The sequence below is a fragment of the Uloborus diversus genome, chromosome 5 (genome assembly GCF_026930045.1).
Source record: "Uloborus diversus isolate 005 chromosome 5, Udiv.v.3.1, whole genome shotgun sequence".
Lineage (NCBI taxonomy): Eukaryota > Metazoa > Arthropoda > Arachnida > Araneae > Uloboridae > Uloborus > Uloborus diversus.
In genome coordinates this window covers 161,701,727-161,726,787 of record NC_072735.1, presented here as the reverse complement: position 1 = coordinate 161,726,787, position 25,061 = coordinate 161,701,727, and the positions used below count along the sequence as shown (strand labels likewise).

At 33.4% G+C, this 25,061-nt stretch overlaps 1 protein-coding gene across 2 annotated transcripts in view; it reads right to left on the bottom strand.

The window, feature by feature from the left end:
• Positions 1-8,073: 8,073 nt before the first annotated feature.
• LOC129222231 (RNA-binding protein 26-like) overlaps positions 8,074-25,061 on the bottom strand; it is a 55,918-nt gene continuing 38,930 nt past the window's right edge. The window contains exons 10-15 of one of the 2 annotated variants that reach the window (XM_054856709.1): positions 24,809-24,919; positions 20,796-20,933; positions 20,474-20,716; positions 14,451-14,582; positions 10,174-10,398; positions 8,074-8,341 (exon numbers count right to left, since the gene is read on the bottom strand). In XM_054856709.1, the coding sequence (XP_054712684.1) occupies positions 8,270-8,341; positions 10,174-10,398; positions 14,451-14,582; positions 20,474-20,716; positions 20,796-20,933; positions 24,809-24,919 (921 nt within the window). In that variant the 3' untranslated portion in view covers positions 8,074-8,269. The remainder of the gene's footprint in view (positions 8,342-10,173; positions 10,399-14,450; positions 14,583-20,473; positions 20,717-20,795; positions 20,934-24,808; positions 24,920-25,061) is intronic. The other variant, XM_054856710.1, reaches the window with a different exon arrangement.

Sequence of the window (25,061 nt, the reverse complement as noted above, 5' to 3'; positions counted from 1 at the left end):
AATTTAAAATTACATTCTTATGAAATCATACGAGAAAAATCCATTTAGTATTTGAAATTTTTAGTTTTTATTTTCGTGAAATACATCAATCGTCCTTGCAAAAAAATCACTTTTTAATCGATCACTAATTTTTAAACCTGAAAAGTGAGGGGGCAAGGCTGCTTTACTTTTGGAAGCGAGGGGGCAATTTTCCCCTCTGCCCCCCCCCCCGTACGAGCCGACGCCGCCTATGAAACGTGACATCATTTGCGGACAGACCTTAAGCATCAAAATTGTTGAAACGTGAGCCATATTCATCACTCAAATAAAGTGCGTTCTGTACATCATATGAAAATTATACAAATGAATAAATTTTTCACAAAACAAAAAATAGTTATTCAGTATAACTTGGCACCAAGTCAAAGCTCCTATTACAGAAGAACCTCGTTTATCCGGACCTCGATCATCCGGAAGAAATTTGGAGACTTTTTTTATATTGCATGTTCACCAAGGTAAAATTTTTATATTTTGATGGGAGACATAACTAAGCACCAAGGGTGCCCATATGCAAAATTTTAAGGGGGGGGCTTAGATATTTTCCCCCATAAAAACCGATTTCAGTACAGAAGAGAAAAATTAAAATTTGAAATTTTTAGTAACTTATTCATTAATTGCTGGAGAAGTAATGTTTTTACTTTTTACAAAGAAAAAAGTACTAAAAAAGCAATGAAGTTCTAATTTCAAGGGGGGGGGAGGGCTTAAGCCCCCACTTGCCCCCCCCGCTATATGAGCGCTCTTGCTAAGCACACCAAACATTCATTTTTTGCTTACTTTCCCGTAAAAGTCAAAGAAATAAGAAGGCTTAACGCATCTTAAAAATATCGCTTAGAAAAAAAAATCGCTTTAAAATGTCGTTAAAAAATAAAAAGTGTGTCAGAAATATATAAAATAATTTTTTTAATATCGGCAAGTTAAAAATTGGGAAGTAGGGTATTGAGATGGAGAAAATGTGTTTGTCAGACAGGGCCCGATTTCCCAATAGGCAGAGTAGGCAGCTGCCTTGGGCGGCAAATTTTACTTTGATCCGGCATTTTTATTCTTTTATTATTATTCTTGAAAATAAACTTTTTTTCCAGAATTCTTTCATTTTTCATAGCGACATCCTTTTCTTGTAATTTTATAATGTTTACCTTCACATGTATGAAAATGAAAAAAATTTCAAGCATGTTAACAGATGTGTGTAAAACAATAAGTGTGAAGAAAAAAAAAAAAAAAAAAAACAAGAAGTTCTGTCTATAACTAAACGAGCCTACTTTCCCATATACCCATACTACTTTCTAGTACCTGATCAATATTCTCAAAAATAGCTAAAATTTGCAAATTGTTTGAAATATATTTTTTAAATATTTTAAGCTGATTTCTAGGAATAAAATATTCCTCACTCATCTTAAAAAAAAAAAAAAAAAAAGCAGCACCTTTTAAACAAAACATCTAATACACTTTTTTCCATAAAATCTTTAACAGCTTTCAAAACGAAAAAATAATAATTAAAATTAATAAGCTTATTAAAACAAATACATCATATTAAAAAAATCGTTTCTTTTTCCCCTGTTGCCAAAAATAATTTTTTAAATGAATTAATGAAATTACCAAAATAAATAAAAACAATAAAATGTCAACTTAAAGAAATAATTTTCATTGTAAAAAAAAAAAAAAAAAATCGTCTGCGTATATATTTATGTAGAAACATGAATGACTTCGTGTTTATTCGCCGAAAACTGAATACCTAAATTAAAACTTTAGCGTGAAAATAAAAACAAATCATACCAACAGTAATTATTTCACAGTTAAAACCATAGCTGCGGAGTCGGAGTCAATCTCATTTTGGGATAAAGGAGTCGGAGTCGAATATCCAAAAATCAGAGTCAGTCATCTGTCCTCCGTGTATAAATTTTTGCCAAAGCTACGAAGTCAGAGTCGAAGTCGGGGAGTCGGAGTCCGATTAATTATCGGGCACAGGAGTCGAGTCGGAGTCAGGTGCCCCTAAATTCTCCAAGTCGGAGTCTGGAGTTTGGCGTCAAGAGCTGTTTCCAACAAAATTTGTTTGAAGTAAATCCGCCTTCAAGTACGGAATCTACATTGACTTTCAGTTTCCCCGTAGGCGCTAATGTTAAGGGATTTGAACTGTTCAAAATTGAACGGAAAATTGTTCAAATCAAAAAAGATATTTTATATACAAGTTTTTCATCAAAAGTTTTTTCCTACAAAGTTTGTTTGAAGCAAATTCACCTCACAGTTCGGAATTGCCTTGAATTTCCCCGTAGGCGCTAATGTTAAGTTTTTTTGAACTGTTGAAAATTGAACAAAAAATAGCTCAAATCAAAAAGTGAAATATGGGAATGAGGTGTACTCGCCGAGATCTTTCGAACAAAAAAAAAGTTTGTTCGAATCGGACTATTTATTCAAAAGTTATTGGGGGGGGGGGGGGGGGCAGACAGACAGACCGACAAACATTTTTCCCCATCTCAATACCCTACTTTCCAATTTTTAATTTTTCAATATTTATCTAACTATTTCATTTATTTTTGACTTTTTTTTGTTTTTCGGGATATTTTAAAGATGCATTAAGCCTTCTTTCATGCTTTTTTCCCTCTTTCTCTGACTTTTACTGGGAAAGTAGGCTAAAAACGGCGTTGTGTGTGCGTGATTGAAGAAAAGCAAGTGTCCTTGCGTTTGACCAGACGCCCCAACAAGATCGGAGATTAAGATTTTTTGTGCCACAATAAAGTTTATTCCGTTGTGGTTTCTTCTGTGATTTACGTGTATTTTCTTTTCTACTTAGTAATACTTGAAAGCTCTTCTTTTAATAGCAAGTCTCGGCAGTAAATGAAAGTGAGCGACGAACGAAAAATGCTGAATGATCTTAAATGAAAGAAACATGCTAAATAAAAAACCGAAGAAATGAAAGGAATCTTCAAAATGAGATACATATTTTTTAAATGGACAATTCTGCTTTTAAAAAAACAGGATCTTTGGAATTTTTAAAATGTAATCAAGTAACAATTTACAAGTGAAATACCATCGAGCAGTGAGGGATGGTAAGAAACTCAATAGAGTGAGCGTAAGAAACATAAGAATAATACTCAAATTGTTGATTCATAGATGAAAACAAATCTTAATTTGCGGAATAAAGTTCCTACTTTTCAAAATGATAAAATGCAAGCATTCACGAATATTGTACAATACATAACACCCAATCAGAAGGAACGTTAGTCATCATTAAAAACAATTCTAAAAACTTGAAAAAAGAGAATCTCAAAGTTGCAATACTGTCTTCAAATTTTTTTAATCATCAGCAAAGTGTGCCGAATAAGGAATTTTTTGGGAGGTGGCAGTGACTTCGCAACGGGGTCCCTGAATGTAAAACGCCATTATTTCTTCTCATGCTTAAATTTCGGGAACACTAGTTTTTGCGTTTTTTGAGCCAACGAAATTTTATTTTTTTTTTTTGGGGGGGGGGGGGGGGGGGGGACGGCAGATTTCAAATCTGCCTAGAGGCGGTTTGAAGCTAAATTCGGCCTGCTGTCAGGCGGTTTGTCTGCCCCCCCCCCCCCCCCCCCCCCCATAAACTTTTGAGTTAATAGTCCGATTCGAACAAACCGTTTTTGTTCGAAAAATCTCGGCGAGGACACTTCATTCTCATTTTTCATTTTTTGATTACAAAAAAATTTCGTTCATTTTTTTTTTATTATGATGAAAATTATTTCTTAAAGTGGACATTTTATTATTTTTGAAAGTACATTTCTTTCTTTATTTTATCGATGTTTTGAAGCTTTTTCATCGATGTCGCACCTTTAGAAAAAATTTCATACTCGTAAGATTAGAACTCGCATTATTTTAGTCAAATCTCGAGAGCTGGAAGTCCCAAAGGACCAGCTAAAACCTTCGAGTTTCTGGTAATAGTTCGAGTTATGGGAACTTCCCCGTAGCCCCTTTACAAGCTTGGAAACCAATGAAAACTTTGAGGTAAAGGAATATTCGAGTTATAAGGCATTTGAGTTATTGAGATCGAGAGTTGACTGTATTTCCTTTACTTCCACTGGTCAGGAGAGCCGTACTTCTTTTGCATATGAGGAAAGAAAAAAAAAAGGATTTTAGAACATGCTCTTGACTGAAAAGGGAAAAAAACAAAAAAAAAAAAAAACATTTCGCCGTTTTTATTTGCGTAAAGGTACAATATGATTACGCTGAAGACCCTCTCCAAATCTTCTCAGCCTTATCTCCTTCAAAATAGATCTTTCAACTCCATATTGCAGATTAAGATGAGAGCGCACTCGGCATCGTATTTATTTATGCCACGTGATGCTTAATATCGTCCCCCTTCGAATGATACGCTTAATATTATCAGAACAAACAAAAAAATTCGATCCTATGGCGGAAATGACGAATAAGCTTGAAAATGTAGGACAATATAACAAACACAACTGCTTTCGATTTCGATTATAAATTATCGTTGCAGTCGGTAGGTCTGAAGTTCTTAACCTGGGGGTGTAGAAGAATTTCATGGAAGGCGTGATTGTAAAAAAATTAAATAAGAGTTTAAAAAACTAAAGGAGCACGCTTTTGTAGCAACATGAACTAAAATGAAAAAAAAAAAAAATCTTTGGACAATGATAAAATAATTGACCAAACAAACTTTAGTGTAAAAAAAAGTAGGGGAGCTGTCTATTAACATTTTTGCAAGGAAAACAATGGAAGAAAAGTAAGACAACTGATATGAAAGCCCCCCCCCCCCTTTTTTTTACATTGAAGTTAATTGTTTGGACAATTATTTTTTCATACTTAACGTTCAAAGATTATTATTATTTTTTGAAAGTTCATATTGCTACAAAAGCATGTTTTTTTTAGTTTCTTACTCTGACTTTTTTTTTTTTTTTAGTTTTACGAAAAAAATCTTATTTTCAACATAATCCATTAACCCCCCCCCCCCCCCCAAAAAAAAAAAAACCGACTAAAGGGCTTGGGCAACATTCGAAAAGGGGATCTTTTGAACTTCAAGTATGATACTCTAACAGTCGAACTCTAAAAACGTTCAACTGCTGCGATAAATTGCCTGTTGAATAATTGTCTACTCCAGCTAATCCATACCAGTCATCAATGCGTGTGTTTGTAAACCATATGCACATTGCTTTAAAATTAGAGATACATTTTAATAAAATCATTGTTCAACAATGACCGTGATCAACAATGAATTTTCATTTGAAGGCTTACCCAGGCTGGCCACTCTCCAGGCAAATTCCCCGAGATTTCCATAGTTAAATTTCTGAAATTTCAGACACCATGGAACGTATTTCCGACATTTTACTTTGGTTTCAAAGCATAATTAAACTACTACTATATTATACAACACACACATATATATACACTGGGGTGCAAAAATTAAAGACGAGACGGTTTTTTCAATATAACTTTGTACAAAAGCTTTCCAAATCAACACATTTAATACCGTAAGATCCCCAATACGTAAGGACATGTGTAATGTAAGCAACACTTACTAAAAGAGAAATCAGAGGGATAAAAAGAAGCTTTATTGAAAAAGTTGCATGGAGCGCAATGCGACTGAAGGCCGAAACATCCCTGTGATGGGTGTCCAGCAAGAAACATCCGGTCTTTAGTAGGGGATATGATATCCCCCGACTGCTGGGCAGGTTTCGCAGCGTCTGCCCATGCTGAGAATGAGGGTGTCAATGAGTTGTTGAGGCATTGCTGCCCATTCGTCTTGCAGAGTCAATCGAAGCTCCCGAATCGTTACTGGTGGTAAGGTACGAGCTGCCAAGCGTCTGCCTAGAAAATCCCATACATGCTCGATGGGATTGAGATCCGGAGATCGTGCCGGCCAATCCATACGTTCAATATCCTTACTCTCTAAGAGCTGTTCGGCAGCTACTGTGCGATGACATGGTGCATTGTCGTCCATGAAAAGGAACTGCGGACCCATAGCGTCTCACGCACATATGGAAGAAGAATCTCCGATGGGCAGGCGTTAGAGGAACACACCGTATAGGGCGTCGTGCAAACAGACCACCACCGTGCAGTCTTCTGGCCATGGTAAAACGCGATGTCGGTCGTCCAGTCACCTGTGTCGTGTGTCTAGCGATTTCTCCCGCCTGTTTCTTCTGGCCTGTAAGACAATATACCGGTCATCTGTGGGTCTCGTTCCTCATGGACGACCACTACTGAACCCCCGGATAGCTGTTCCTGTAGTTTGAAATTGTCTCCAAAGTCGTGAAACGATGCTGTGAGCAATTATGAACTCTGCAGCCACACTTGTCACACTGCGGCCTTCCTCCAACTTCCCAATGATTCGACCTAGGGTAAAAGCATCCAGATGTCGTCTAACAGATTGATTATTCGTCATTTCTCGCTGAGGCAGCAACTCGGTGTGATTTTAACTGCTATACGGCGTGCAATCTCTTTGCCAGAAATACTGATCTTACACCGACAACATGCTTTATACTACTCAGACACTCCCCCATTACGTCTGCCTGCATATCTGCGCATGTACTACCGTACATACATCACCTTACTTAATCTCCTCATTGGTCTTTCTGTCCGCTCTGCCTCTTCGTTCAGCTGACATGCTAATTTTTCGACTTCGTCCTTAATTTTTGCACACCAGTGTATATATGTACAAACATACATACACAACCATGTGTAACGTCCCCTAAAAGTGTTTTTCATGCTATGTATTCTAAATAAAAATTGCTCACATGTGTCCCCCTTTCCCCTATATACTATTGAGGTAAAATTTAAAATATCACGAAGAATGTCATTTGAATTTGTTCTTTAGATTAATTTAAATAGCATTAGCCATTTAGCCAAGTTAATATTTCCTCACATTTTATTTTACTTTATTCATGATTTCATAGCTGCCAACCTCAAGATTAAACAAATAAGAGACTAAAAGAAACAAATAGGAGTACCTAGTGAGGGCTGAAACAGAATCGGGAAAATTAAAATTAAAAAAATACAACTCTAATATCACCGTCGACAAAAGCGGTCGGATGTCTTTTCATCCATAAGCTCATTATTTTTTGCATTGAAAAAGGCGTTCCCTATAACGCCGAAACACGTGTCTGCTGTAATTTGCAAATTTGTGCTTCTTCTAACGTTGTTGTGTCTTACTTTAATGTACTGATTAGTTTGATAATCCTTAAAGTATTCATGACATTGGTGCAAAAACTCAGATGGATTTCAGCCGAGAAACAAATGCTGCTAGGTACAGTACTTTCTGATCATTTGGTTAGGAAAACCTTAAGCACCGATCCGGTCACATGGTTCAACTACGACAACACAACACACGTTTTGCGTGAACCTTCCAGTACTTTACTTTAAAATCTATCAGGGGACCTAAAACCATTGCTTTCAAGAGAGAGAGAGAAATGAAGGCTTCACTCTCTCTCTACGTTTTATCTATTCTCAATTGACATATCACAGTAAGAAATTTCATTACAAAACGCAGAGTTGGCTTTCTTATTGTTCTTTGGCAACGGGTTAAATATTTATTTCAGTTCTCGCTCAACAATAGGTTAAAATAAATATTATTCATTTGGGAGATATAACCATTCAATTCAAAAAAATTATTTCATTTGTTATGCATTTTTTTGTTGCTATAACTCCTATACATGCCCACTTATACAAATTTATAGGATTAATAATGTAATTTTAATGGTAACTGCTTTTTCTACCAAGTAGTACTGACGTACAAAATTTCATAAAAGTTTATGTAAGCAAAAAGGGGAAAGGGGGTTGCCTAGCATTTACTTACTTACAAGGAGGGGGGGGGGGGTACAGAATGAACAAAAATGTGCTTAGATAATACTGGAATACTCCCATTGCATGTTCCCATATATGTTATTGAAATCAGACCAACTTCACCTACAGTACAGAAGAAAACACAGAAGTGGATTGCCACTAACAATTTTGCTTCAACAGATAAAAGTAAATGCACCATATTTTTTGGCATTAAGAAAAACAAAATTTGACTTGATAAGATACTTACAGTTTATGGCTAAAAAAGACAGGAAGCAAAAGTCCAAGAAAAATCAACTTTAATTTAAAATATACAAATATGTACAAGAAGAATGACAGCTGAAGTTCATAATTTCTCGAAAATAAAATATCACCCAAGACATCATGTAAAAAACATGGATATCAGTATTTAAACATTTATCTCGTTTAGGAATGATGAGTTTATGATGAGTCTTTGAATAGTTTATTTATACTTCGGCTATCGTCTCCATGAGCGATCCTCAGGATCTTCTTCCTCTTCCTCTTCATCATCAATTACCTTAGGCTCCTCCTATAAAACAAATAAGAGACAACTACAAAGCAGTACGGGCTAATCGCACAGAAAATTAAATATTTTGTCCTGCATATGAAAGCCCCAAATTTCATTTAAAAATGAGTACAGTAGACACTTGTTACATGCGGATTCGATTATATGAGTTTTAAGATTTGACCCTTTATTTTATTTTATGCGGATGAGTTTTGATTTTACGCGGATGCGGCATTGTAAACGGATAAAATTTTCCTCTCATTCAAAATCCAAACTTTTAAAATTGCAGATAACACCCAATAATTGCATTAGGAGTGCTAATAAGCGAGCTTGGGCCACTGGAGACATTTTTTGTGCTTGGTTCCCGAGCTCTTTCCAGAAGTAAAGTAATTAAACTCACACAATTCAGAGCATCAGAGATCACTGGAAGAAGAGCTTTAAGAAATGACAAGAGAGAACAAAACCAACGAGGATACCGACATCAATGAAACACATCCAAAAGCCTTTCACATTGAAAATTTTGAGCCATTCCTTGACGATGTCAAAAGATCCTTGTTAGTGCTTGTAGATCCTGTCATGGAAAGGACATGACGGGAGTGATCTGGATGTGTCAATGCCCCACAAGGAACTACTGACAAAGAAAATTAATGACTTCCAAAGAATGTCATAACCAGCTTTAGGAATCGTCAGACAAAATTTGTGGAATAAGGAAGTATTTGGAAGGTTACAGTGAACTCCAATAAAAGCGCCCTCTATATAAGATCTAGTTTCAAAATTTTTAATGACTTTTCGCTAGCATGACAGTAATTTGTTAGTCAAGTTTTTGAAAAATGCATTGGTTTTGGAGTTGAGTAAGGCTGTTTTAACATCTTCTCTACCTTTTCGCATTTTTTTCCTGCCAAGAATTTTTGCGAATAGAAAAATAAGGAAAAATTAGGATGGTGCAAGGTGTTGGAAGTGTGGCGGATGCAAAAGAATTTTCCATGGATTTACAAAATGCCATCACACTAGCAAGAAGTCACAAGCCACGATGGTAGTTGTGACAATTTAATTGCGTAGAAAATATTGTTGAATGTATCAAAAACTGCATCATTTCCCTTCTTTTTATAAACAGACAGGACTTTCCAGTAGCTTGATACATAGTTTGATATTTCTTCACTTGAACTGACAAAAAAATAATTATGTAACATACAGAACTAGTTAAGCAGGAGAGGAGGGGGCACTGTTTCAGAAAAACATTTGGGTTTTCATTACAAAAATTTGCAAGTTAATGACAATTGGTTTGAAACCACCTTTTCTTTTGGTGCGATCTTTACATGTTCAAATAAAAAATATGGAATTTTTTTTTTTTTTAAAGGGTCAGGGTTCATGTGTGTAATCATAACAGGAATTGAAACTCTACCACTTAAAAGAATTTCTTAAATGGTCCACAAAGAGTAAATGTTAATTTTTTAAAATATTTTTTATCTGAAGTGAAACATTTTACTTTTGCTTCCCCCCCCCCCATCTGATAATGACCCCTCCAAAACCAGAAGGATCTGCCCATAGTTTAACCAAACTTCAGTAAGAATCAAGTACTTAAATGAAAAAAATAATTAATTATTAACTTTTTTTTTTTTGACTGAAAGAAGATGCATTTTATAAATTAAAAAGTATTTCTACATTGTTTTTTTTTATCGAGCATTTTTCTCTTTTTACCAGCAACCCACATAACACAATAGACGTACAATGGGGCCACATACACTCGTGGGCTTTAGGTTACCAACTCATTCCTTACAATACAACTACACAACTAAATTTAATAAAACAGCAAAATCATTTCAAAAAACATGCAAATGTCAAATTAAAAAGCATACCGAAATTGGATTAACAACAGGATCTTCTTCTTTGTCATCATTACTGAGCATAGGAATAGCATCAGCTTGACTTTCTGGTAGATTACTAGGAGTGGATACTTCTTTGGGTGATTGATCAGGCAAAGATGGAGGTTTATTTTGAAATGTCACTTTTCGGTATTGAGGGGATACAAATCCTTTTTTCCCAAGCTTTTTAGACATATGCAATGAATTAAGTGCTCTTACCTGAAAAACACAAATTTAAAAGTGGGCAATACTCAGGCACTGTTGTAACTAATAGAGAGGATTATTAATAATCAGCCTAATTTAAAAAGCTTTTCTCACAAGCATCATTAAAAAAATTAAAGGAAATGAAAAATTAAGTAAACACTGAATTTGACACTCTTAACATTTAAACTTGTGTAAAGGCATTTATAATTATATAAGTATAGTAGTTTCCTCAAAAAGTGATTACGTTGGGACAAAATGATTTTGAGAATAATAACCATTTGATAACAAACGAGTCAAGAAAATACATTTACTTCCCAAAATAAGCAACACAAACTGAGTTTCTAAGATACAAGACACTAGCGCAGTCAGAATTTCCTTTTGGAGAGTTTTTTTTTCTTTTTTTGATAGGAAGTCCTGATATGTATAAACTATCAAATTAGGATTGACAACAATGTTAAAACCAAGGTCTTTGGGAGCTGTTTAAACCGCCCTCCCCTCCTTTATTGCACCACTGTATTAAGATCATACACTTGTAATACATGATAAAACTCATTTTTGTTCATATAATTTTCATTCCTTTAGTGAAGCAGCTTCTCAGATCTCTTTCTAGATTTTTTCCCCTTAACCCTTGAAAGGATGTTTTTAGCTTTTCAAAAAATTTTAAGAAAGAATGCAGGTTCAATAGAACCTAGATTCAATGTTTTCTCAGTTTTAACCTCTTTTCTCATTGGTCCTGAATTTTTTTTAATGTATTCTAAGATACAGCGGTTGACAGACTTACAGTATTTTAGCAAACTTCATGGTGCTTTCTTCAGGCATTATGCTATAGAAAGCCATTCATAAAATGGGGACTCATTAATATGACCAGCACTTCCTATAGAGGCACCAGGGGGAGAAAGGTGCCAAAAAAAATGACAATTTACAATAATTTAGAAAAGCGGAGTTTTTGATACGTGAAAATAGCCAATTACTACTTCAAAAAATAACAATGGCAGACGTCCATGGTGGTTTCAAAATCTTTCCAGTTTACGGTATTTCAGCAAAGCTGAAATTCCTATATAGTGTTAATCAAGGCATTCTAAGGCTATGTCCAGAGTGGCAGACAGCACTTGCGGGTCCAACATTTAGGTAGACGACGAAATACTGCCACTGTCATGCATCATATGATGGGATATTTTTAATTGTGAACAATTAAAACCCATTAAAGATTAGTTTTTGACAACAGACAATAAATAACCATAGAAAGTATTTATGTTTGATAGCAGATAATAAACATTCTGTGAAAATATTAAATCAAAGAAAAAATTTTGCAGTTATATATATAAACGACATTCTCAATGGCCCCAAAGATGACTTAGATTTGCTCCCTTAAAAATAAAAACCAATTCCCATAGTTTTGTACTGAAAACATATGTAATAATCATTTAATTGCTTGTAATTGCAATTTAGTTTTCAAAATTATATTTTGATTGCGTTTTTAAAATCCAATCAAAATATATTTTTATTGGAAACTTATCACTATTCACTTGTTAACATTCTGTTTTTAACATTATTTCTTGTTATTAATAATTCAATACCATTAATTATTATTTTTCCTATTGCTTTGAAGTAGAATAACATGATATCATAAGCGCCTAAGTGTATCAAAATGTTTTCAAATTTTGGAGTTTCAGTACATTGAATCTGAAGTGTAGTTTTCACTTTTCTAAGTAGTGTGCAACATGCTTGTAAGGTTGGTTTAATTCAACTAAAATTCTAATGCCTTGTAGCTTTCTTTCTAAAACAACAGCTGTAGGGGAAGTTAGGGTAACAACACTTATAATGCAATCCACTCTTCCTCCTGCTCACCCAAGTATCTCCAAATAAAATATAGTTAAAAACTCGCTATTGGTACACCTACATAGATATAATTATTGTAAATTCATTAGCAAGGATACAGTCATGTTGCAAAAGGTGTTTAGCACTTACAGAACAAAATTATCGAGTCATCAATAATCAACGTTGGCTGCTCAATTGCTGACAGTTCTGAAAATTCGGTACTGAATTGAGTAGATAATAAAAAAAAAAAACTTTTGTTTTCATGGTAGTCTAAAACCTGTTTAATGTTGTAAATACATTATGGCAAGAACGCTGATATCTTACATCCAAAATTTTCCGTGACAAATCGATATAGTTACACTTAAGGGCATAAACAAACAATTTTTAAAAGCTTCTTCTGAAAATAATTGTTTACCTTTTAATGAAGTACGAAATACATTTTTAATCATAATGATTAATATGATTCAACCATCAAAAAATAATACATAAATCTAAAACAAAGTCAAACTTCACATAACTAAATATCTTGTATAACTTACATGATACTTCTCTTTTCTTCTTCTAAAATTCACTTAGAATATTAAAATAAGCCTATTATATGGCTATCAAAAATTACATGAAATACACCGCTAGCTGAGTCATTCCATCCGAAGACTGCAGTTTCGTGCTTATTAGCACTCATCAGCTCGGAATAAGAGGTGATTGAGCTGGAGGTGGAAAACCTCTTAAAGAAGCCAAGAGTGCCAAACAAACTGGTAGCTAATATAGAATTAGCACTGACTAGACAAGTGACTGAAGCAATGGTTCGGTTCAACACGAAAATTGAAGGCCAGGCATTGTATTTTCAATGAGTTACCGCCCTATAGCCCGGGCTAAGGCAGAAATACATGAAATACGAGGGCTGTTTTTTTTCAACTTCCGATCGTGCCGATAGATGGCAGGGTGAGCGGCCAGCAATGCTCAGCAATTGACTGCGCACCTCTCCCACTACAACCTCACTCGTTTTCGGGCATCCGACGCCATTATCAGTTTATCTAACGACACATAAACATGGCTACCATGATAGAATCTCCCGCCAAGTGTGAGATTCACCGTAGAATGAAATGAGTATACGGTGAAAGATTTATGAGTGAAAGTGCAGTGCGTGATTGGTGTAGGAAATTTAAAGATGGACGAGGTGACATTCATGATGAAGGGGGCCAACGACGAAAGTCAGTCGCAAACGAAGACCTCGTTGATCGAGTTGACCAAACCGTAAGAAGCAATCGGAGGCTTACGATTACGGACCTATCAAATCAGTTTCCTGAGATTTCAAGGTCAGCCCTATACAGAATCGTAACTGACAAGTTAGGCTACAAAAAACGCCGTGAAAACCCATCTCAAATTATTGGCGGCAAACTTCTATGAAAAAGGTATTAAGAAGCTTGTACCCATGTATGAAAAATGCCTCAATTTGAATGGCGATTATGTTGAAAAGTAACTAATGATGTACCTAACTTTTGATAATAAATTTATTTACTTATTCTCACTAGTTTTATTTTTATACCACATCGGAAGTTGATAAAAAAACAGCCCTCGTAGCTAAGGCTATAATAATCTGCAGGGCTATAGAGCGGTAACTTACTGAAAATATCAAAAATTAGTCTGTATTAAAATAATTGCGTTGCCAATTTAGGCTTCCCCCCCAAAAAAAAAAATCTATAATGTAGTCTAAAATAAACGAAAACAATTTTGAACTGCATAAGTTTTTTTTACAAATAAATATTTTTACCCAATACTTATCATCTGCTATCAAAAATAAATATTTTCAAAAGATATTTATCCTCTGTTATCAAAAACTAATCTTTAACAGGTTTTGACTGTCCACCATCAAAAACATCCCACCATATGATGCAGTCTTTAACCCTCGACAGCAGCAACATTTCGTCGTCTGCCTAGATGATGGAACCGGAAGGGCTATCTGTCACTTTGAATATCGGCTTGGAATACCTTGATTAACAATATATATGAATTTCAGCTTTGCTAAAATATTGTAAACCGTCAACTGTTTTTTTGGTCTTTACCAGTCGTCGGCCAAGACTTTGGCACTGCCATGGACGTCTGCCATTGTTATTTTTCCGCTTTGACTTCCTCTCACAATGATTTAATTTTGTCTATCATTTTATTCAGCAACTGCAATTAAAAAACATGATCAATAAAACATAACTTCACTACAGTTATAAATCTCTAATTCAAAAGTTTCTATTTACATTCTTCAACTCTGTTTTTTCTTCAGGATTATTACTTTTGGTGAGTTTCTGCAAAAGTAATTTCTGGGTCTGTATTTGTTGATCTAATATCTCTTGCCTCTTATGAAGTTCAAGTTGTTTATCAACTGGATCCTGGGGAGAAAACTAAGAATAAACAACAACGTAAAGAGGAACAGGATTTCCTCCCAGAAGTAAATTTTCTCATTTTCTCTGAAACTAATATAAAATTCCCAACATTAGTCCTTAGTTGGCTATGGCTTTAAATTAATTCATGCTTTTAAAATTATTAAAAAGTAGCTTTTTAAACAAAATTTTTACTTTAAAAACACAGAGCTGGGATGCATTTGTCCCAGAAATGTTTTCTCTCAATTCACAACAAGGGTTCCTTCAGAACAATCCTTAAGAGGTAATTTAAGGTGATCAATTCGGTTTTGTGGTACATGCCTCAAGGAAAACAGTTGAAAGTGCTCATCTGGTTTCTGCGTGTTCTTATAGTTTTGATGACCCCAGGTTTATCCTGCTCAGACATGTGAGGAGTCTATTATGGAACTTTAACATTGTACTTATTGAGGGAAAAGCATGCCACAATAATTGATTGCCCATACAGAAGGCTGTTTTCCCATCTTCAGTCCTGATAGGATTGCCGTACTTTCAAATGTTATTTATGATTTGTTATCAAAAAATAATCTTAAACAGGTTTTACTGTCCACAATTGAAAATATTCCACTGTATGATTTTTGCATTTTTTAACCCATGGCGGCGGCCAAGTTTTTGTTGTCTATCTATTCGTTAGAATCGCAAGAGCTGTCTGTCGCTCGATATAGCCTTGAATATTTGATTGATGTAAACTGACTGTGATACTGTAAACTGCCAAATTTTGTTGGTTATTACCGGTTGCGTGGGAAGACTTTGGAATCGCAATGGATGTTTGCTGATGTTGTGTTTCAATAGTAGTAATTGATTATTTTAACATATCAATAAACTAGTTTTGCCAAAATACTGTAAACTCGTCTCGCTTTTGCATCTTTGGCACCCTGGTGACCCTGTAGGAACCACTGGTCAGGTTAATGAGTGTCCATTTCAAATGATATAGGATAGTGCCTGAAGAAAGTATAAATTTTGCAATAGTAAGCCTGCCGGCAACTGGCTCTTAGACTATTAGTCTTATTTCTTAACATATATGTTTCTTTTTTCACTGCGCATTCCTGTTTTGAACAATGTAATCCCCTTTCAAATAATGGCAATTTGATTTTGATTATTTTTCTATTACTATTTGATCATTTTATTTATTTTGAAACCGGAAACATGATTGAAACTAGTTTTCATAATGTCTTTTTGTTCAGTCTACTAAAAAAGGCATAAGAAACAGATTCAAGTATTATTGGCATTGCATTTCATATCCTCTGCCTGGAAAAATGTAACACAGAACTGCATTGCACATTGTTTCATGAAATGTGAATTACCATTAACATTGGATGGGGATTCTGATCATGAATAGGTTAAACACAATGAACACTGATGATTTTTCAGACATTGAGCTCTGTTTTGATTCATCGGAAAGCAAATTGTATCACTTCCCCCAGCTGTTTCAGAAACATGAGACTTGGTAGGTATATCAGACAGCAGAAGCAAAGATACAAAATTTGAATTCAGAGTTGCACTTCTGCTTGAAGTTCGGCAAGCACAGATAAAAAAAAATTGGCTGTCTGCCGATTCACTGCAATGATAATTATAATTCTACAATTTCTCCATCACCATTTTTTTCTTTAATTTTTAAGTTTGACTTTTCTGAAAAAATTAGTTTATTTCTGTGACCGTGAGCCAATAAACATATTAGTTGTAAATAAAATTCCATTGTTAACCAGACAGTAAAATTCAAATATTTAGTTAATTGTCCATGATCATTGATCAGACGACACTTTAAACCAATTTGGGATGGCAGCCCATGGAAGATAGCGCTCTCGACTGTGCTAACAGCCGAGGCATTTTCTCCCACCAAAATTCGCAATTTCCAAAAGTACACATAACATAGTACTGGCTAAAATGTACACTTTAGGTATAAATGAAACCGTTTTTAAGTATTTGATTTAAGACATCATAATATCAAGCATAAACAGAAAATATTTAATCAAAATAATTGATAATTAATAATACAAATACAAACATTTTATTTCACCATAAATAGGAGGAACTAAATTAAATACCAAATGATGATACAAAATATTAAAACAAAAAACATTAAAAATATTTACACTTAACATGATGAAATACTTGAAGAATATTGTAACAATTATTTCAAAGCAGTTCGAAAAACCTCAAAGCGCGGACCAATGCAGAGATCAACACTGCACATTTTACTTTCAAAAGCAGTATTAGATCTTTTATTGTGCTTTGAGCAAATTACACATCTCCTTTTAAGTTTTTTACCATCTTTTTCAATGCACAATTTTGGAAAGTAGCTATTTTATGAAGAACTCCAATAATTTTGAGGTTTACAATCATCGTCCGAAAGATCCATAGGTGGATCATTCATAACTCAAGATATTTCTTTCTCAGAAAGATAACATGGTCTGTTAGCCATGGCCTCACAAATGAATCAATACAATACTACAATACAAGATCTGAAAAAAAAAAAAAAAAAAAAGTTTGAATAGGAGTATTATTTTAACAGCTTGAGGGAAGGCGAGGGGAACTGAGACAGACATGAATATGACCATAGCCAGATAATGCAGACGTACATGAGCATGCTATATACCGATACATTTGCTGCAGATAGGTGCACTGCCCAATTAACTAATATCAATATTAAACATTGGCTATCTTCAAAATCTGAAGATTAATTAATGAAAAAGTGCAGCTCTTTTTTTTTTCATGGATACATGATTAAAAGCAAAAAAAGTATTGCATTACTAAAAATTTTATCTACCCACTGTGTATTATTTTACATACCTGAAGATAGCTTTGAGTTGTGTGAGCAGATACTTTACATTTTAATTTTACTATGCATATCACCGTTGCACAACCACTTACCTTTTAAACAATAAAAAAATATTTACTTCTTGTTTAAGAATTCATTCCTGCATACTTATTTTAATTAAAACATTTTCCCGCCGATTAATCGGAAAAATCTGGCCTATAATCAATAACCTGCACTGTGGCCGATAACTCAGTGTATCTCTACTTGCTCATATAAAAAGAATTAAAAACTCAAAAAACCCTTTAATATTTATGGTTCACAAAATGAAACAACACTTACAGCTCTCTTGGTAATCAATAGGGCTCTGCTTGAGATTAAAACAAAAAAATCATCGAATGTTTTAAACCCAGATAAATTGTAAATATTCTATTTTATCAGACAGTGTATGAAATAAATGTTTATTAAATGAATATGTTGTAAATTTTTGTTACTATGTGAATCTACTTCCATTCAAATGATTTTATAGTACTTCCAAGAAAGTTTGGTTGACCCCCGTATAACGTTTTTCCTCGTCAGTCCCCCAAAGAACGTTAAATCGTTTTACTGTTCAGTATAACTTCGATAAAACGATTTCCTCAATTTAATGATACATTTCACTGGTAACAATTTGGCTGCATTGAATGTAATTGCTCCTTTATGTAACGATATCCTTGTCCTAACAACAACTTTTTTCAATCGCTTGAAAACTGTTAGATCAGAATTATACTGTATTTATTTTAACGTAAAGGTGCATAACCTGCAGCCTGCCACATAACAATGTGCGGCCTGAGAGCGCATTTAGTTTTTAAGAAAAGAAATTGAAAAAACGTTTTTTTTCAAAAACTTTTTCTGAAACAAAAAATGTTCAGAGAGAGAGAGGAAAAAAAAAAAAAAGAAAAAGAAAAAGCTTGTTTTTCTAGCCAAGATCTTAAACCACACACGCCAAATAAAAATGCTCCAAGATTTGTTTGAAGAAGGATTTCAAGACTTTGAACGGAAAAAAAGGAGATCTGAAAATTTAATTTTCAGATACTAGCTAGTGGACAGTAGACCCTTATAGCTCATGGGTCACTTCTTTAGTAAACATGATAATTATTCTAGTAACAACCATGCCATGGGGGGGGGGGGGATGGCGCCATTTTTCTCTGACTGGAAAAAAAAAGCACATGAGATTTTTTAACATTTTAGTGCTCAAGTAAGTTTGCAACTTAAAATTTAAAAAAATGTGCACATTTGGCTTTTTCCAGCTCATTTTTGTAACAACACCATAATTTCATTGATTTTTAATCAAACTTCTAAAGTAAAGCTTCATTTTAAAGACTTTTTTTCACCTCATTCAGCGAAAAATAGAGATAATTAACATTTTAGTGGTTTTTTTTTTTCAAAAAATTGATTTTTTTAAATTTTTTTAAAATCAGGTATTGCTTTAATGCATAATATCCTGAAATAGAGACTCATTGGCTCAGATAATTAGTATGTGTAGCTTATAATGTGAAGGTTATGCGTTCCTCATGGTCCAAAAAATATCATTTTGAGGACTTATTTTCTTCAGCAGAATTCTGAGCTACAGTTTTACTGTTGTTAAAATCGGGAAACAACACATTAATTTGAACACGTAAATCACCGTTTAACTTCAAAAAAAAAAAAAAAAAAAATATATATATAAAAATAATAATAATAAAAATAATAAAAAATATATATATATATATATATATATATATATATATATATATATATATATATATATATATATATATATACATACATATATATTTCAACAAAATGGTCATCAATTTCAATTTATTTTGTTGCTTTATTATGTATTCCTTATGTAGCAGCACAAGAAAAGAGACCCCTTAGCCCAGCTGGTAACTGCGTCCTGCTATTAACAAGAAAGTCACGAGATTGATCCTCTCATGGGACAGAAAATGTGGTTCTTGAATGATTATTTTTCCTCAGCTGAATAATGATGTTAATTTCCATGAGTATATAATCTTAACACATTGGGGGCAAGTTTCTGAACCGCAGTTCTATTTCATTGAAATCAGGAGGAGAAATTTTTTTATTTTAACCTCATAAATCACATAATTATATATATATATATATATATATTATCTCCCAAAGGTGTTTTTTTTTGAGCCCTTCAAACCAAAAAAATCATAACTTTCTTAATATTTCATCAAACTTCAAAAGTAAAACATCATTTCCAAGCATTTTTCATCTCCATCAGCTAAAAATGAACAAACAAGCACACTATCACTATTATTCAAGAAAAAAAAAAAACTTGGATAAACCAGGGTTTTGAATAAGGGTAAGTTCACCAGTAACAGGCAGCCATGAGTCATAAGTTTTGGACTTAAATAATATGCCTTTTAGGAGGGTAAACTAAGGTTATTGTGGCCCCTGAATACGGTGCAGCCATCTAGTATTATCAGAGTGAATTTTATGAGCCAGTAGGTATTAACGAAGTAGCGGTGGAAGGTTATGAACAGCCACCACAAGGTCAGCTGGTGTTTCATGTTCATTTGAATTCAATAATGGAATTGTACAGATTTTGAAGAGAAAAAGGGAATTTTGTCTATTACTCATCCTTTCCTCATCCTATCTGTTACTGGGTACGATCAGAATTGTTGGTGTCTGTTACTGGGGGGGGGGGGGGGGGTTGGACTTTTTTTTTGAAATTGAGCAAATAAGAATAAAATGAACTAATTCGGAGGATCCAGAAGCAGCCAATTGTTTGATGAGTTGCTGTTGCATGAGAGAAATAGTTTAAACAGTGTAAATACATTGAAATGCTCAGAAAATTGAGTTATCCTGAGAGCGATGTCTTAAGCATGCCTGTGACTGGTGCTGTTACCCTACTTCTGTGGAGCGCAAATGCTTCGAATGGGTCAGCTAGTAGTCCGTAAAACAAAAAGGAAAACCAGCCCTAAATTCAATGCAGACCCCAAATGTAGGATGTAGATTTCACATTTGATTATCGGAAGTAGCATTTATGCTAAAATCAAAGGCCACACTAATCATACGTATCTTTAAAGTTAATCCAAAGGAATGTGTTTTAGCTTACTTGTGCTTTCAATTCATTAACTTTTTTCAATAGCTGTATCCTTTCTTCGGTTTTCTCCATACCCTTACGCTCTTTGTTATACAGCTCTAGCTCTGCATCCAATAATTCCTTTGCCGCATCCTTTTTATTGATGTATGATTGAACATTCTCAGAATTGTTCTGCCGACTTCTGTTTAATGCAACTGACTCTGCTTTGATCTCCTCTTGCAATGTTTTAATCTTGTCTGACATTTCATTCATCAACTGCAATTAAAAAACATGATTAATAAAACATAACTTCACTATAGTTATAAATCTCCAATTCAAAAGCTTTTATATTTACCTTCTTCAACTCCTTTCTTTTTTCAGGATTTTTACTCTTGGTGAGTTTCTGCAAAAGTAATTTCTGGCTCTGTATTTGGTGGTCTAATATCTCTTGCCTCTTCTTTTGAAGTTCAAGTCGTTTTGCATATGGATCCTGGGGAGGAAAATTCAGAATAATCAATTATGTAAAGATTCATTTTTAAATATTTAAATAATAATTAGACAAACTGACTTTTGCTGCTGAGAGTTTGGGAGGGAAAAGCAATAATCATAAAACTTGAAAAAAATAGCCTAGCACCATTTAAGCATGTTTTACAACACTTGTGAAATGTCTTAGCCATCTCATAATATTCTCACCTTCAACTTTTAAGACTTCTACGATCAATTTGTAAATCACATGTTTTGAAAACAATATATGCAATTACTACATAAAAATCGTTCATATACCTTTGCCTTGTGACGATGTTAAGTTGTCAATCGAAGTATTTTAAGTTACCGTCATAGAGGAAGATTATGTAGTCTTGAACTAAAAAAGAAGGAGTTTTGAAGGAGTTAAAACCAAAATGAAAGAGTTTGAAGGGCTCTTCAAAAAAATTTCCTGAATGAAGGAGTATTGGAGGAGTTTTGAAGGAGCGTACGAACCCTATGCCCATATGGAAAGGCCTTTTTCCTGTGTTCAGTCCTGATTGAGAAGTTAATACAGTGACCCCTCGTTATATCGTGCTTTTCGGGGGACAAAGAAAAAGAGCGGTATATCCGAAAGTGCGATATAACAGAGGTCAATAAAAATAGTTATAAGTCCAATACACAAGTAAATTAGCATTCGTTCTTTTTGACATGATTTTCTAATGGTTTTGATGTAGTTCACGAATGTGCTATCACACCAAATTTTAATCTTGCTTAAATTTCAATACCAAAATTTAAACAAGATTGAAATTTAAGAAAATTTTCACCGTCAGAAAGTTGAAAACATCAAATGGCGAATAAAGACGACCTTTCTGAGCTGCCGCGAGACAAGAGTGAGCATTCCAATACCCTCTTATTCCCAATAGACTTTCTAATCCGTTTGACTTGCTGTAAAAAGGATGTGAAAAGTAAAAGTAACCACATTGTTTACAGAAAACTCTTTTGCCTGTCTAGATCGTTCTTCCTTTCTTAATGTTTCTTAATGCTTTAATGTTTCGGGAGACAGAAGAATAGAGCAATATAACCGAATGAGCGATATAACGAGGGGCTACTGTATAAAATTCATTCTTTGAAACTGAGGTGTTATGTTTTGAGCAAAAATTCTAGCGATCAATGCATTTTTTATTAGACACAATATTCATTTAAGTGCCTTTTTCAATACATAAGTTTACAAACTTAGGCACAACAGATTGTAAAACTGAATTATAGTAAAAACTTTCTCTAATATAAATTCTATAAATTTGAATAGGTAAAAAGTAAGGTAAAAACTTTTGTGCAACACTTTAGAAAGGAATATAACGCTATGTTATTCCACAAGAAAACAGTTTTGTTTACCTTTAATGTTTTGCCGAAAAAACTAAAATTGTTTGCAGTTCTTTGATTCTATGTGAGAAATAAAGGAATTCAAATTTACAGCACTGAATATTTTGACAAGGTTGTTTGAAGTAAATCCACTCGTTTGATAAGAATTTATACAGGATTCACACATGTTTTTTGTAGAACCTAGCATTAAGTTCTTTCAAATTATTCAAACCAAAAATTTAAACATGAAAATGTGATGTACTCACTATTTGTCTTTTAAGCAAAAAATTATTTTGCTCTAATTGGACTTTTATTCCAGCAAATCTTATTAGGGTGCTCTTGTGCCAGAACCCTACTTTCAAGTATTTTTACTTTATAAATATTTATTAAGTTAGCTTTATCTGCAAACTTATTTTTGTTTTAAGAGACTAAGCTTTCCATTGTACTTTTATTAATCTTTATCTCCACCCCCTATTTTTGTAAGAAATTACTTTAAAAAGAGATCACAGAATAAAGAACAATTTCATTAATTTTTCAGTCTTTATTGCACCTCGATGTGAGAATGTGCAGTTATGGGCATTAATTGTTGCATCAAAAACAGAAAAGCAAGAGAGACAAAATGAAAAAGCAGATTTTTTTGTTTTTTAAATCTTAAAACCGGATGAATTCTTGTACAAAATTGCAGGGCTCATAGCAAGTGGGAAAAACTATATAGGAGTTTAAAAGGAAAAATATACATAGGAGTTTGGTTGAAAAATATATGGGAGTTTAAAAAAAATATAGGATCTTGTATGTTTAAAGCAAACACACACACAAAAAAAAAGTTGAAAAATATATATGGGAGTTTAAAAAAAAAAGGATCTTGTATTGTTTAGAGCACACAAAAAAAAAAAAAAAAAAGCCTTATTATCAATACGATTCTACAATGTATGAATTTATAGCAATGTAAAGAGAAACAGATGTGAGAGCAAATGAATTTTCATACCCACAGGAATTAGTGAAAGTGAAACATTCAAACAAGAAAATAAGCGAATGGAGTACATTTGAAAAATTATTGTGTGAATCATATTGGAAAAAATTTTGATTCAATAAAGCAAAATAGTTTTTTTTTTTACAAGGAATACCACGCGGTTGGTAAAAAAAATTTTTTTTTTTGAAAAAAAAAAATAAAATAATTTTTTTGGTTTAAACCGGGTTTATTTGGTTTTTATTACCATTTCTAAAAAAAAGATAAACAATTTTATTATAGGAAAATCATGAGGATTTTATGAATTAATTGTTAAGAAACATTTAATATTCATATTTGTACCCAATTTCTTCGTAATTAATTAAATAATTAAGAGTAAACTCTTGTAAGTTCATTTCCTCATACTTAGAGATTTCTGTAGGAGAACATTGTTTGAAAATCTTTAACTATTATAAAAAATACAACATATAAATGGGTCTTGGTATAAATATTCAAAGAAATAATTTACTGTGATAGGTAAGGCATTATTAATTTGTTATTAGAACAAAATAACATGTTTGTTTGTTTGTGGGTGTGTGGCGAGCATCCCGGGAAAACGGTAAGGCCTAGAAAAATGAAATTTGGTATACCGGTGCAGTTTTTGCAGAAGATGTGCACCTCGGGCTTCGATTTTTGATATTTTAACTAGGAAAAGGGTTATTTAATGTTTTGTGTTTTTATGGACTCTTTAGTACTTTTTACTTCACAGACCCCGAACCAATTGCACCACACAAATATTTTTTGTACTATGGTGTCGGAAACTTAATTTTAAATATGATGAATGAAATTTTTTTGAAGATAGAGCAATTTTTGTATTTTTTATGAATTTTTGAAAAAATCTTTGATTTGCATTTTTTTCTGGGTTTTATTTTTTTTTAATATCATCCGGCGAGAAGTATCAAAGCCTCATTTCTGAAATTGAGGTTGGTAATAGAAAAAAACATTTCGCCCTCTTCAGAAGAAAAAAGTTCTTAAAAATACGCAATAGTTTTTTTTAATTTCCATGCATCGGTCGAAAAAAGGGTTCTTCAATCTTTTATGCCTCTGACGTCAAATTGGCAATTTTCATTTTCTTAGGCATAAACCATATGAAAATTAACACACAAGATGTAACATTTATATTTTAAATATAGTAAGGTTTTAAAGATAATTTAAAAATTAAAAATAAAATACTGATTTATGCTAATTTTATTTTGTAATATTACATTATTTGAAATATTTTTCTTTGATCTAGCAATTGATTGAACAGGAAGACTTGAAATGCAACAAAGATAAAGATATGTATACAGTTATAATTAGCTTTCTTACATTGTCCTGAGAGAGAAACAAATAAGCAAAAGAAAATTTTGTTATAAAATGGTACCAGCAGAATCCTTTTGAAAACAAAAAATTACAACAGTGCAAAAGTTTGTTTCAAGTTGCTTTTGAGCCGATTAAGCATCTACAAAAGCATGTTGCTCAAAATTTTAACATGATTTAAAACATTTAACAGTAACTATTAGCAGAATGCAGAAGTAGTTTAAAAATATACTTTCCTGTATAATTTTCTGAACTGGGTGGGCCTTAACATTATTCAACTTCATTGCAGCTGGATTGAAGACTGGCTTTGGAGGTTTGAGTACAATGGTCTTACTAACCGGGACAGCAACCTAAAATTGGGCAATATGTTGGTGAGATAAAAATAGTAAGTTGTAAAATCAGTAACAAAATCAAACAAAATGAGTGACACACTGATTTCCCCATTTAGACCAACAAACATGCCAAGTTTTGGGGTACAGATGGTTCATTGAC